The sequence below is a fragment of the Electrona antarctica genome, assembly GCF_951216825.1.
Source record: "Electrona antarctica genome assembly, chromosome: 12".
Classification (NCBI taxonomy): Eukaryota; Metazoa; Chordata; class Actinopteri; order Myctophiformes; family Myctophidae; genus Electrona; species Electrona antarctica.
Window position 1 is genome coordinate 30,820,908 of NC_136793.1, and position 14,219 is coordinate 30,835,126.

At 40.9% G+C, this 14,219-nt stretch overlaps 1 protein-coding gene across 3 annotated transcripts in view; it reads left to right on the forward strand.

Annotated features, from left to right (window-relative positions):
• The window catches only part of pcsk5b (proprotein convertase subtilisin/kexin type 5b), an 81,778-nt gene that overhangs the window by 22,015 nt on the left and 45,544 nt on the right, over positions 1-14,219 (forward strand). For all 3 annotated transcript variants that reach the window (XR_013791326.1, XM_079517308.1, XM_079517309.1), the window contains exons 3-4: positions 4,178-4,327; positions 5,564-5,707. Coding sequence is in view for 2 of the 3 variants with exons in the window: in XM_079517308.1 (XP_079373434.1) it covers positions 4,178-4,327; positions 5,564-5,707 (294 nt within the window). In the remaining variant the exon portion in view is untranslated. The remainder of the gene's footprint in view (positions 1-4,177; positions 4,328-5,563; positions 5,708-14,219) is intronic.

The window sequence follows — 14,219 nt, forward strand, 5'->3', positions numbered from 1 at the left end:
TTCTTCTTACGCCTTTGATGGCAATTGGATGATTTGAGGCATTTTGTTCCAAAAATGAGTTTTGCAAAACTCCACCTGTTGGTGGCGCTATAACAGTCCAATGTGAAAAGGGTGGGGTATATTCATCAGCCTAGTAGGAACGTCTGTGAAAGATTTCACGTAAATTGCACGCTGCGTTCATGATTTGAGGCTTTTTGTTCAAAACGGGCCAATCCTATAAACTTTGAAAGCCAATGTTAGCCAATCAGGATGGAATATGAAATATCGGACAGATCTGTGTTGAGCAGTAATATCAAAAATGTGTTTTACAAAAGTCGGCCTCCTGGTGGCGCTATAACAGGCCGTTCTGGAAAATTTGGGGCAGAGGTTCATCGTTGGTATCCAGGGAGTGTGTGTGCAAAGCTTTTGTTTTTAATATTACTCCTCCAGATTCTGTCCAATATCCAATATTTCATATTCCATCCTGATTGGCTTTCAACGTTTATAGGATTGGCCCGTTTTGAACAAAAAGCCTCAAATCATGAACACAGCGTGCAAGTTAAGTGAAATCTTTCACAGACTTTCCTACTAGGCTGAGGAATATATCCCAACCTTTTTCACATTGGCCTGTTATAGCGCCACCAACAGGTGGATTTTTGCAAAACTTTTTTGGAACAAAATGCCTCAAATCATCCAATTGCCATCGAAGGTGTAAGAAGAAATGCCACCCGTTTCACATTGGCCTATTATAGCGCTACCAGGAGGCCACAACCTGACCTGCCCTGGTGGAGACCCGTGCCCCTAGTTTCTAGTTCTGACTAATGATTTTGCCCATTCCATCCTTTGAAAATTACTTGGTCAATTTATTGTTTATGCTACTGATCAAAGGTCTTGTTTAGCACTACGCTAATGTGTGCAAATTGCACTGACACTCAAGGATACGCACAGACAAGTACACTCATATCCTGATGATGCTGTTGTTTTGGGGTTAATGGTGTGTGTAAACAGTTGCTTTGAAGCTGATGATAATGACAGAACTTAGAGGGAAATGAGCTGAGACCTCAGCAGACGGTCTGGCATCTAGCAGTTGCCATTTCTCTGACTCTTTCACCATCCGACTTCTTTACTTTTATCAGTCTCTTCTTTCCCCGATCTCACTTCCAATCTCTCTGAAGAGAGGTCTTCATGCCTGGCTATAAAGATTATCTGGTTATTATAATTCATAGAAAAATCCTTGTAACTTATAAAATCCCTTGTGTTTGTTATTCTAACACCCCCCCCCCCCCCTCCCCCTGCCCTTTTCTGTACTTTTTATTGACTCCCCTGATACTTGTTCTCTCCAGTTCTTTATCATCTCTCCATTTCCTGTCTTATCTGGTCTCATTCCCTCACTCTCCACCTCTCCAGAGAGGCTGGCAGATTGTTTTAGTGCATGAGACCAGATAATCACTCTGAGTCTGCAGTCATTATGTGTCGACTATTCACTTCAATTCCTCTCCTCCTCCAAGCTACTCCTTCTATTGATGCCGTATAGATGTGAAGCACTGGCTTTGCCTTTTTACATGAAACTGTGGAATGGACCATAGAGAGCATTAACTTCACATTAGATACTGTGGAAGCAGCTTAATGCAGCACAAGTAACATGCTGTAATTGTAGTTTGTGTCAGCTGTGTCATGACTATGTATATGTCATGCCTTCTTTTACTGTCAGACTCAATACGATTTTATAACCTCCAATTTGTGGCCTACAAGGTGCTGATCTAGTCAGTCATCATCGTTGATACATTGCAACCTGAAGCATGTGAGGAGAATCCCTGCCTGACACGGTGACACCTTACCCCAAATTCAATTGACGTTGATGTCCTAGTAATAATATTAATCTTCATCGCCCTGGTGAACACTGGAGGGCAGATTGTTTACGTTGATGTCCTAGTAATAATATTAATCTTCATGGCCCTGGTGAAAACTGGAGGGCAGATTGTTTACGTTGATGTCCTAGTAATAATATTAATCTTCATGGCCCTGGTGAACACTGGAGGGGAGATTGTTCCATCCTGGTGAACACTGGAGGGGAGATTGTTCCATCCTGGTGAACACTGGAGGGGAGATTGTTCCATCCTGGTGAACACTGGAGGGCAGATTGTTCCATCCTGGTGAACACTGGAGGGGAGATTGTTCCATCCTGGTGAACACTGGAGGGGAGATTGTTCCATCCTGGTGAACACTGGAGGGGAGATTGTTCCATCCTAACCCTAACCCTGGTGAACACTGGAGGGCAGATTGTTCCATCCTGGTGAACACTGGAGGGGAGATTGTTCCATCCTGGTGAACACTGGAGGGGAGATTGTTCCATCCTGGTGAACACTGGAGGGGAGATTGTTCCATCCTGCCTTTATGCCAGCTTGTATACTGTCTTACTATGGTCAATTCATTCAGATATTGAGGGGAATATTTATATGCTTTGGATGGAGACTATAGCCGGATCTGTTTATAACTCATAGTGGTACTACTGTCTGAGACACATCTCTGTGCTCTGAAAATACATAATCATGACCTGTTTTGTAGCAGACTTTAATTTGCCAAACCATTCTTGTTCAAAACATCCTAAAAACCCTTGCATTGATAACTTGGGTCTTTTCTTGTGTCTTCCTCTACTGCTTTCTTTGTTATCTCAGACTCCTGTCTACCTCTTATCTATTTCTTGCTTTTGCATTTTTGTCGTCAGTGGTTTTGATTCTAAAAACGTGTATACACGTCATTAGCATAATTAGTGTTAATAATAATAATGATTTTATATTAAATCAAAAATCCGTTGTTGGGGGCGAACACAACGGAGAAAGCGCTTCTTTCACCTGACAAATATCACTGTGATCATTTCTTCTCTGCCTTTTTAGACAGATTGTAGATTTAAGGACTTTTGGTAGACTAAACACAAGATTTCAGAGGTTTAAAAAGTGGTCATTGCAGCCAAGCAAGCAGGTCCAGCTGCCTAGCTCTGATTTGTCGATTTTGAAAAAGGAAGAATTACCGCAAATAAGATATCACGATTATGGAGATGTTTCTGTGTTGCAGATATAAAACCATTGCTGTGTGATTCATTTTGTATGACTTAGGGCCGATTCATACTATATTTTACCGCTGTAGTGCCGAAATGATTTCGGCACTACAGCCGAACCTCAAATGACGTCACATTGTAGGACCGAGTTTTACCGTGGTCTCGATTCTATTATATCGTTCATATTTTGAATGAGAGGCATGTTGAAGTCAGAAATGAAGCGCTTAGTATATCCATCAGATCAAAACCACGGAGAGCGCCCTAGATGAGCAGATACGAGGCATTCTTTCTGCCACGCTAACAGCAAGCTAATATGACTGAAAAGCGAAGTACGGTGGCCGAGAGTCCGACTGAAACATAAAAAAAAGGAAAAAATTCAGAATATTCTCCCCTCGCCTGATATCATTGAGGATGCGCTAGGACGTGTACACACGTCCAATGCATCCCTCGATTGGATTCCCAGGACGTGTGGATACGTCGGATGGACGGAAACGGTTAACGGAGATCCCAGCTTTTCCTGCCCCCTCTGTACTTCTACTTATCTTTTCCCCTTTTTTTGTTGCTGTCTAGGTTCACAATTGAATCATAACTGAATAGTTTGTACTATTTACAAACTGTACGGTTCATATTGTTCTCTGTGTTGGGAAGTAGTTGGGCAGAGTTCAACTACATTTTGCTCTAATTTTCTAGTAGTTCAACAAATTCAGAAGTTGCTATTTTTGAACTGCAAACTACAATTTGCAGTGCCCCAGGCAATGCCACTCGGACAGTACATCCATAAGCCTACTACCGGCCATCATTACACTTCACACATCATCACCATAGACAAACCCCCCAAATCTCTTCCTATGGAAGAATCACCATGGCTGCATTTGAACAAATGCATGACAAAACCTACATTTTCATGTTGAGTTATGTAAGTCCAGTAAATAAATAGTAAATACGATTAAACTTTTACAAAAGAAAATCATTTTTCTAGCTTTAGTTTTCCAAACTATATCTTTTCTACTGACTTAAACTTAATAGACATCTCTTAATAGACATCTCTCTTTCAGGTGGGAGTAAAATATGCCTTGTATTATTGTGGCCACAAACTCGCTGCTAACAGTCCCACCATTTTCTATGACCCTTTGTTGATTTCAGGTGGAGTGGATCGAGCAGCAGGTGGTGAAGAGGAGGATCAAGAGAGATTACAAGCCATCCCCGCCCCTTTCCCTGTCAAGTCCCGCCCACACCAGCCCTGCCCAAAACATATTTTATAATGACCTTAAGTGGAGCAGTATGTGGTATATTGTGAGTATTAATGCCATAATAAAACATTGATATTGATGTTCTCTTGCTCTGACTCTTGCAGCTGTACTTGTGTGGCAGCACTTTTATTGATTCGCTTGTGTATGGTCTGGATATAAAAGTAGTAAAGTACAATGCCATTTTGTGCTTTTCTGCTAGTGATTGTGGGCCAGGGGTTCAGAGAAGTTATAACCTGGTCCTTATTACTGCACGTGTGTGTGTGTGTGTGTGTGTGTGTGTGTGTGTGTGTGTGTGTGTGTGTGTGTGTGTGTGTGTGTGTGTGTGTGTGTGTGTGTGTGTGTGTGTGTGTGTGTGTGTGTGTGTGTGTGTGTGTGTGTGTGTGTGTGTGTGTGTGTGTGTGTGTGTGTGTGTGTGTGTGTGTGTGTGTGTGTGTGTGCGTGCGTGCGATAAGGACAAGCCTCTCCACTAAGGAAATTGAATCTGTCAATTTCAAAAAGGACTATTTGGGGTTAGGTTAAGGTCGACACGTAACGCTATAATAATACAAATTGGGATATATTATGATAAATATAATGTGTGGACTTGCGCATTGCGCTATATTTCACCCTGTGTTTGACCTCGACTCTGTTAACCATTAACTTTGTATAGATAACTGTTAATACTTTGACCTTAAGTCCTAAACATTATTTTCTTTAGTTCCTGCACAGAACTGTCTGAACGTTGGGTCAATAACTGGTGCTTGCATGAATGTGTGCCTTTGCCTGCATGTTTGTGTGAGGCCAAATATATTTAATCTCCCTGGCCTTGGACGTCAGTTTTTTCATTACTTTGTTTATTTTGTCCATTTCCTATCAATAAGATCACAGAATTTTGAGTATTGGGTATTTAAAAATTCTGTCATGAAAGGTTCTTTTTTCAGTACCTTTTATTTTTTCAATGTGCATGCTCTCCAACTCATGTACAGTGTTAACCACATTCTCTAAAATAGCTAGTAAGATGGCTGCCGGGTGAACGACGTCAGAAACTCCGCCTTGAGCCATCTAGAGTTTATTTTATATATATCTATGGCTGGACTGTCCAAAAGCCCTTCTCTGAGACACAGACCAAATAGAGGGGCCAATTATATGAACTTAGATTGAACATGGGTGAAGTGATTGATTGTTTAAGTGGTTAATTGAATAGAAAACGGAAACAAGAACCTAATGAATTTTCTCTCTTCTACCATCTTTGTTGCTATTCCTCTCCCTCTCCTTCTCTCTCTCTGACCTCCATGCCTAGCATTGTAATGATGACGTCTTTAACTGCCAGTCTGATATGAACATCATGGGGGCGTGGAAGAGGGGATACACTGGTAAAGACGTAGTGGTGACCATATTGGACGATGGCATCGAGAGAAACCACCCAGACCTCATTCAGAACTACGTGAGTGTGTGTATGCACGTGTGTGTGGCATGAGTTTGTGTCGGTGGGTGTAGGCTAAATGTATTTTGTGTTTATGTGTGCATGTACAACTACTGGGGAGACTAGATGGAAGCATTTGGTTGCTTGATGTGTGTTTGTGTTATTTTCAGTGAGTGGTTGCGTGAGCAAGCTTTTATGTTTGTGGATTATGGTTGTGTGTGTTTATACGTTTGCACCTGGGCCCAGGAGTTCAAAATGTTTAATCCCTGAGGGATCAGATTTTAAAATCCTATATTTTGTGATCCAGGGTCAGATAATCCAGCCAAATCTTGTCTTGGTATCTCAAAGAAATTCATGATAGGATCCAGATTCCGACAATTCAAGATGTCCAGATCCTTAAAGGACAACTTTAGTTGAACCAAGGTTCAAGTTTTAGGTTGTTATTAGACAAAGTAAATGGTGGGTGTTCATTTTTTTTTCATTTACTGCTTTCTTTTGTTTTAGGGATTTTAGCTATTTTTGACAGGGGGGCGGGGGCATTCGAACATGGGGCTACATGCGTCCTTTTTTTTACAACATTTTACGACGATTTCTTTATTAATATTTACTATAGTCAGGGCTACACACAACTTTTTTGGTCTAGTACTCAGAGGAGCACCTGGAGAAGTTACTTGGTGCTCCAAAAATGCGGCGACCCGTCTCGCCGGATGGATAAAAGAGGGATGCATGAATAACTTATAGCAAAACGATATTTATTGGATGAGTGGGGAGTCAATGGAGGGTATTGCAACTCTAGATTCATCCCATTATAAAAAAAAATCTAGAGTTGCAAATTGCCTCTAGGTCCATGTGTGGTCCAGCCTTATGGAATGCATATTCTAATAAAAACAACGTAATACTTCCTAAGGATAATATGATCAATCAAAGCAATATTTAGATACTTTTTTTATTTAAATAAAAAATCTACTAGCTCACAACGTGTTGCGGAGGCGACACGTTGTGAGCTTGCAGATCAGCTATTTTTTTTAACATGCGACACATCGTACGGCGAAGCATATGTCGGGCTTCCCTTTTGTTTTTAGCCGAGGTGACGTACAGTCAGACACACATGGCTCCTCAGTGCAAAAATAAACCGTGTACACTACCCGACTTTACGATAATAAGGGACAGTATGTCGGGACACGGTGTTGATAAACGTCATGTTGTGTTTTATGCTTTAAACTCTTCCCACTCCACTATGTCGGAACTAAAACCTGTAGCCGTAAAAAGTCGGTGGCCGGTGCCTAGGCTGTGAGAGACGGCATCGCACCTTCGCACACGAGCAACCATGCTGCTCCAGCACCCGGAAAACAAACACAAGCACAGCGTCGAATGGGAAGAGTGCAGAGCATCCAAAGCATGCCATTTTACACCGGGGACTACAGTAGTTTGCTATCTGAAACGGAGAAGCCGAACCATTTGTGTCAGGTTTACTCAGTAGTAAACTCCTGTCCTGGGGGGCGAGTAGTAAACTACTCGCCCCCCTCCCAGCAGCAAGCAGCATGGAATCCTCCCTTGTTTGAGTAAGCACGCGCTGTGATTGGCCACAATGGCCAGTGCACTTATGCAAGACGTGCTGTGATTGGCCAGTGATTGGCCAGTAGGCCACAGAATGTACTAGTATTCTGGCCATAATAATCATTCTGGGCGGCCCCAGCTGTTGGTACGCAGAAGCGCTTCCCGGTGCTTGATTGACAGCGCAGAATGAATTTTGACGACGCATGCGCACTGGCGCACCGCCTGTGTGCAGGTCTGACTATAGTCCTACTAGACCCCAGGAAATTACATCTGGCCACAAAATATCACAGGATCTATACTGAACGTGAAGGTAGAGGTACTAGGGCGATGCCATACTGTGTGTTGTAGGCTTAATATGTCAGTTTGTCACATTCAATAGATCTCGTGATCTTTTGTGTCCAGATATAATTTCTTGGGGTCTAATAGGACTATAGTAAATAATAAATAAAAAAATCACCATGTAAAAATATGTGTAAAATATGTAAAAATAATACATATTTTGGACCATTTCCGAATGCCCCCGCCCCCTGTAAAAAATTGCTAAAATTGCTAAAACGAAAGAAAGCAGCAAATGAAAAGCAATGAACACTCATCTTTTACTTTCTCTAATAACAACCTAAAACATGAACCTTGGTTGAAAAAAACTAAAGTTGTCCTTTAATATCAGGGCTTTAATCTTTCCCACAGAAAGATTAGAAACTATAGCCAGTTGCAAACTGGCTATAGTATAGGCTATAGCTAGTTTGCATCTATGGTACCTGGACCTGGTGTAATGATTTTAGTATGTTTTCTGGTTGTGTTTACTGTTTAGAGTGTACAATATCACTATTTTCATTATCTCTATTTTCATTTGGCAAAAAGAGATGGACATGAGATTACCAGTGGGCGGTCCTAAGATTCCAACCTGGAATTCTTAATGATCTGTTTTGTGTTAAAACGGATAACAGAATTACAGCTTTTTAAATATAGGGGAAAAAGACCTGTGACATTGAATCTTTTATTTCTAATTTTATTTTCCAAATCCATAATACTAGCATAAAATCATAATGGATAACAAAAAACCTGTAATATGCTTTTCTGTATTTGCATACCGTTGTGGTTGTGCATTGGGAGATATCCACAATTACTTTTTAAGGTTGGTCACAGATTATACTAATTTTGTTAGTTTGATGAATCAAAATAAAAGTATTTTATTGAAATAATCTTTGAGAAAATGTTATGTTCACAAACTCATTACTTGATTGAATACACTGTTCTGGGATGTGAAAATGTGAGGGGATAAATGAAGTTTTTATCAAACATATATATATATAGGGCCAGTGCATAGGGAGGAGGTTCGCTCCGGGTTATTCTGGGTTATTCCGGGTTGCCATTTTCCTGCCTACCAGTAGGCTAGTAGGCTATAGTAGTAGGCTGCTAGGCTACATTTTCCAGCCTCACTGTGGAGACATATACCATTGTAGATAATTAAATAAACACTGTATGGTTTGGGTGTCAGATGACAAGATAACATAAACTTGATACCCTAACTTGTCCATTCCACCGCGGGCCGTCATAATTATGCTTCCATTGTAGCGTCGCAGTGCGTTTACTGTCGCAGATATCAAATAATTAAATACACGCTGTATGGTTTCTTTGATTCCCAAACACATGTATCCTCTGCTCTCTACCTGTCCTCAAACGAGCATGACAGTGTAATCAAAATAATAATCAGATCGCATACAGACAGATCCGCGTCGTGGTCACGAACACATGTTTGACTGATCACTCGTCACTCTCGTGGTGTTTTTCACCCTCTCCCTGGTTCCGTAAGGATATGTCCACATGTCTTCTCGTCAAGTAAGATGTAAACATTGAGAACTGTTTTGACGTGAGGGGAGGGGAGGTGGCTATCAGATCAGAACCCGAACGGTGAATAATAATAATACCGCCGTCGATCCAGAGCCATAGAGTAGAAGAGTTGTGACAAGTCAAAGATAGGAGAGATGAAAGATTGTGTACTGCAGTGACAGTGTGCATACCAGCGTCACTGACAAGCAAACTTACGAACTACAGACTGGCAGCCAAGTAGCCTGGCAGGAAGATGGCGCCCAAATAAGCCAAAATCCTACCGAACACGTCACTATGCCCTCCCCCTATAGGCCACAAATCCTGATTTATTTCAATTAAAAAACTTTGACATCTTGTTTATATTTATACATTATATTTCAGTTCATTTAATAGTACATTTTGCTCTGGTAATACACTATAAACCCACCACTCCAATGGCTTCAGATCAAGCTAATCCTGATTTTGCTGATGTGAAACATGGTGGTGGCTGACTGACTGACTTTGGTTCAGACTTGGGTGTTGGGTGAGGTAGGCTTGAGAGCATCCAGGCTAGGGGGTGAGAGAGAGAGGGAGAGAGAGGTGACTTGACTTGGATGTAGTTGGCTACCATGTCATGCCAAGGTTACATTGGCACGTAGGTTGCGCCTAAGCTCCGTAGACTTCCGCCCAACAATCCTAAAATGATGTGAGTCTTCTATTCGTGTCTTGACAGGTTCGTTTTTAGGGTTAGCGTTAGCGTTAGGGCATGCAACATTGTTCAGACATACAGACAGACTCAAACTCATTACTACGTTATGTTTTTTCTTTTTTTTTTAGCAAAGTTGTTCAGGGTTAAGTAAGACATGAAGGGGAGGAGACTTAGTTCAAGAATTAGAGCTTGGAGACAAGGGGATGACATAGAGGACAAGAGGGAGCTTGATTATAAAGTACTAATGCAGTGAAACAGTCGAAGTCCATGCTCTGCAGGCAATTTCTACGTGTCAGAGCTTAGTGCAGCAGACACTTAGAAAGCATGAACAGCTCCACCCCCTGCCCGTCTCTCCCTCCCGGATTTTGCGGGAGTATATTTGAGCCTCAACAACGACTACAATACTGAGAGTAGTATACAGTAGTATAGTTCATAAAATCCCTTCAGTGGAGCAGAGCAATACAATGCTGGACATGAAAAATATCATCATCAAAACATCATTGTACCGAAAATAATAAATATCGCAAGATTAAGGACAACTAGGACAGTAGATCTCTTCTGACAATGGCCTCTTGCCATGGGACAAGTCCTACAGTTGTCTGGAAGAAGGTATTAGTAATGAGTGTATTGTATTGAGTGCAGCTCATGTTGCTCTTAGAACACGTGTCGTGCATGTCTACAAACAGACGTTGGCTGTATTCAGTAATCAACAACAATTGTTCGCAGACTCGTTAATTCGTTAATATTATACAGTTACAGTATTAAGTAGGGATGTCCCGTTTTTTCCAATTCCGATCATTAGATTTTGAGCATCTGCTGATACCGATTTTTCCCGATCCGATATTTATATTTTATAGAACACGTTTATGTCATATCACAATAGTACAATATCCCAAATCACAGACATATTATATATATATATATTATCCAGTCTAATATCATGATATGGATATAACATTGATATTAGGGATGTCCCGATCACGTTTGTTGGCTCCCGATCCGATTCCAATCATTTGAAAATTACGTGATCGGCCCCGATTTCCGATCACCCGATCCGATCGGGACAACCCTAGTATTAAGTATAATGACAACCTAAACCAATAACTAGAAGTGCACTCTGTCGAGATGGCATCTTGCGCCTTGCATCTGTGTGCAGGCAGAGCCGCCATAAGGAGCACTCACCACTGGCATCACCGCTTTGTATTGTATCTCTACTTTGAGTGCTACTAACTAATGTCTAATACAACTGCTGTTCTAAATCCTTTAGACCCGTTATTGACCTTATACCAACCTTGAAACGTACCTTTGTTACGTCACAAAGAATGGTGGTCCCTTATTGGCTGTTGATGGTGACGTCAAATGTAAACAAGAGAGGACACATACATGCATACATACATACATACATACATACTGTACATACCAAGCCGATCGCAGTACTTGCTCGCTCTTCTTGCGCAAGTAATAATTTAGACTGTCAATGTACATTTGCAAATAAATGAAACTATTTGAAGCAGTGCGTGCTATTATTATAGGAGGTTTTGCTTTGTGTTTTTGCTTTGTGTTTGTGCACGGTCACTAGTGAGGGATTTCAGAGGGCTTGTACCTCCTTGGCTCGTGAGACTAGTACAGTACCTCTCACTTCTCACACTTTGGGTGTTCAGAACGTCTCAGAGGCTTAGTTATAATGGCCCTCCAGAAGTTATGAATGAGTTATGTTGTCATTATTTTCCTTATTTTATTTATTTTTTATTTAGCACAATATAAAAAAATACAAAAGAAAACACAAAATATAAAAGTTAAGTTAAAGTATCAATACTGCAATGTAGAAATAGTCTGTTTACAATTAAAAGTCTAGAATTAAATATTTACATGAGTAAAAGTACAAAAGTATTGGTATCAAAATGTACTTAAAGTACCAAAAGTAAAAGTATTCATTATGCAGAATGTCCTGTTTCACAAGTCAAATGTCAAAATGTGTAAAAAATATTTTGAAAATAGCTGATCTATTGATCTGATGCATTGTGAGCTTGTAGATCTGCTATTTTCAAATGGCCGGAATATACATAGGGTATAGGGCTGAAGTGGTTAGTGTGTTTTGTAATAATTCAATTATAATTGTAGTGGAGTAAAAGTACAATATTTTCCTCTGAAATGTAGTGGAGTACAAGTAACAGTATTGGTAATTGAAAATACTCAATGAAATTAGAAATGCCTCAAAATTGTACTTAAGTACAGTACTTAAGTAAATGTACTTAGTTATTTTACACCACTGAAACTCAGCCAGATAAAATGACATGTATCATAGGTGAAAACATTGCCTGTCTTTGACACACAGACCCTGAATGTGATCCTTAGAACCGAACTTAATATTATGGATAGCACCAATATAAAAATAGAAATGTGTGCATTTGTGATTAATACATGCACACTTATTTATTTATTTTTTTCGCTTGTTGTGTTATTGTGCACAAAAGAGGTGTGGATGTCTCACTCACTGCTGGGTATTTCAGGCATGTCTCTCTATGTCTCTCGTCCTTTCTATGTTCAAGCCAACAACAGCCATGGTCACCTCTTTGGTATTATTACATGCCAGGTCATTATGGTCTTTCTTTTAGACAGATTGGCACTCACAGGATGAAACACAAGACTTCCTTCTAGTGGTGCACCGAATATTCGTCCGCAGAAAATATTTGGCAGAAAATGGCTAAAAATGCATTTTCGGCCTGGTTTCGGCCCGAATAGGCAGAAAATATATCACCGAATAGTGTATGCAATTAATGCATTCAAAAGAGCTGAATAAATATTTTATGGACCAATAAGTGATTATTATTTAAGTTAAGTTTTGCCATAACCATTTATTTTGCCATAAATCAGGTAGCTTTAAGGTATGGCCATGACAGCAATGGTAAGAAAAAAAATATATAATATTAATCATATTCGGATATTCGGTATTCGGTTTTCGGCCAACTGTTTCCTATATTCGGTATTCGGTTTCGGCAAAGAATTTCCCTTTCGGTGCATCCCTACTTCCTTCAGTGGTTGAAAAAGTAGTCTTCAGGTGCGCCCGCTGGTGGTCCAGGCGCATGCCACATATAGGCTCTGGCCTGACGCGTTGCGTGTTCGAGTCCCGTCCATGACGGCCTTTGCTGCATGCGTCCGGCCGGTGAAACTCTCCCCTGTCAGGTGAAAAGTAGCCTGAGCTAATGTGTTAGGTTTCTGGTCTAGAGGGGCGCGTCACGCATGATATTTACGCACGCCCTGATTGGTTCACCGATCTGTCCGTCAGCCCCGGTCCCTCCTCTCCCCCCTAGTGCAGCACTACGTCACATCATTTGGAGCGATTCCCACTTCTAGACCAGAGCGGCCAATGAGTTTCCCCAGGCTTTCATTTTTTGCGCCGACGAAAATGAAAGCCTGGGTACCGAGGCTAGGTGAAAAGAAGCAGCTTGGACTCCTCATGCATAGAAGGGAGCAGGTCCGCTGCGCCCCCAGGTTGGCAGAGGAAGTGTAGCGCCCAGGATTACATTAGATAATTGACACTGGGTGAAAAAATGGGTTGCAAAATCATGGGATAAAAATGATATTTACAGTACCGTATATATATATATATTAGGGCTGGGACTCGATTAAAAAAGTTAATCTAATGAATCAGAGGCTTTGTAATTAGTTAATCTCAATTAATCGCATATCAATATTTTAACCTGAGAACTGTGAGAAGTATTTTTTAAATGGATTTTGGTATACTAGTGAATCAATGAATACATAAGTTTAAGCAATAAAACATTGTTTTGTAGTAATAATAATAGGGGTAATAATAATATCTCAAATTTAATAATTTATATTGAGCTTTTCTGAGTACCCAAATATGCTTTACAAGGGGGACATGAGAAATCAAAAACAACTTTATTAGGGGAAAAACACTAAGAAATTAAATTAAATAGCTGGGGAAAGCAATATTGAAGGTTTGGATGGTGGGGGGGGGGCATGTCTCTGAGCGTTTGGGGAATGCGTTCCACAGGGTTGGGGGGGCTTGGGGGAGCAAATATGTGACATGACCATAAGAAAACACCTCTGTGTTTCTTCCGTGGACATACAGTAACGGCCATAACAGATTTTACATTTTAGTTGGCCATAACCGTTTAGTTAGAAACCATGTCATCCTTGAACTGCTACTGGGAGTTGGAATAACGTCAGCTCTGATCCATAGTGTTAGAAGGAGGAAAGTAGGCTTTCAACATCTTTTTTGTGCTAAAAACGAGGGGCTGCACAGCCTGCACTTCCGCGGGTGTGAGGGGAAAGGATCAAATGAAGTACCATAGAACTCCTCCTGAGTCCTAACTACGCTATTGACCAGAGCTACTGTTGTTGACGCTAGCTTCCAGGCTAGGCTCGGTGCAACATGTTTCGCATCGAGCCGATACTGGAGGCTTGACGAGGTGCGGTGATATGCAAATTCTT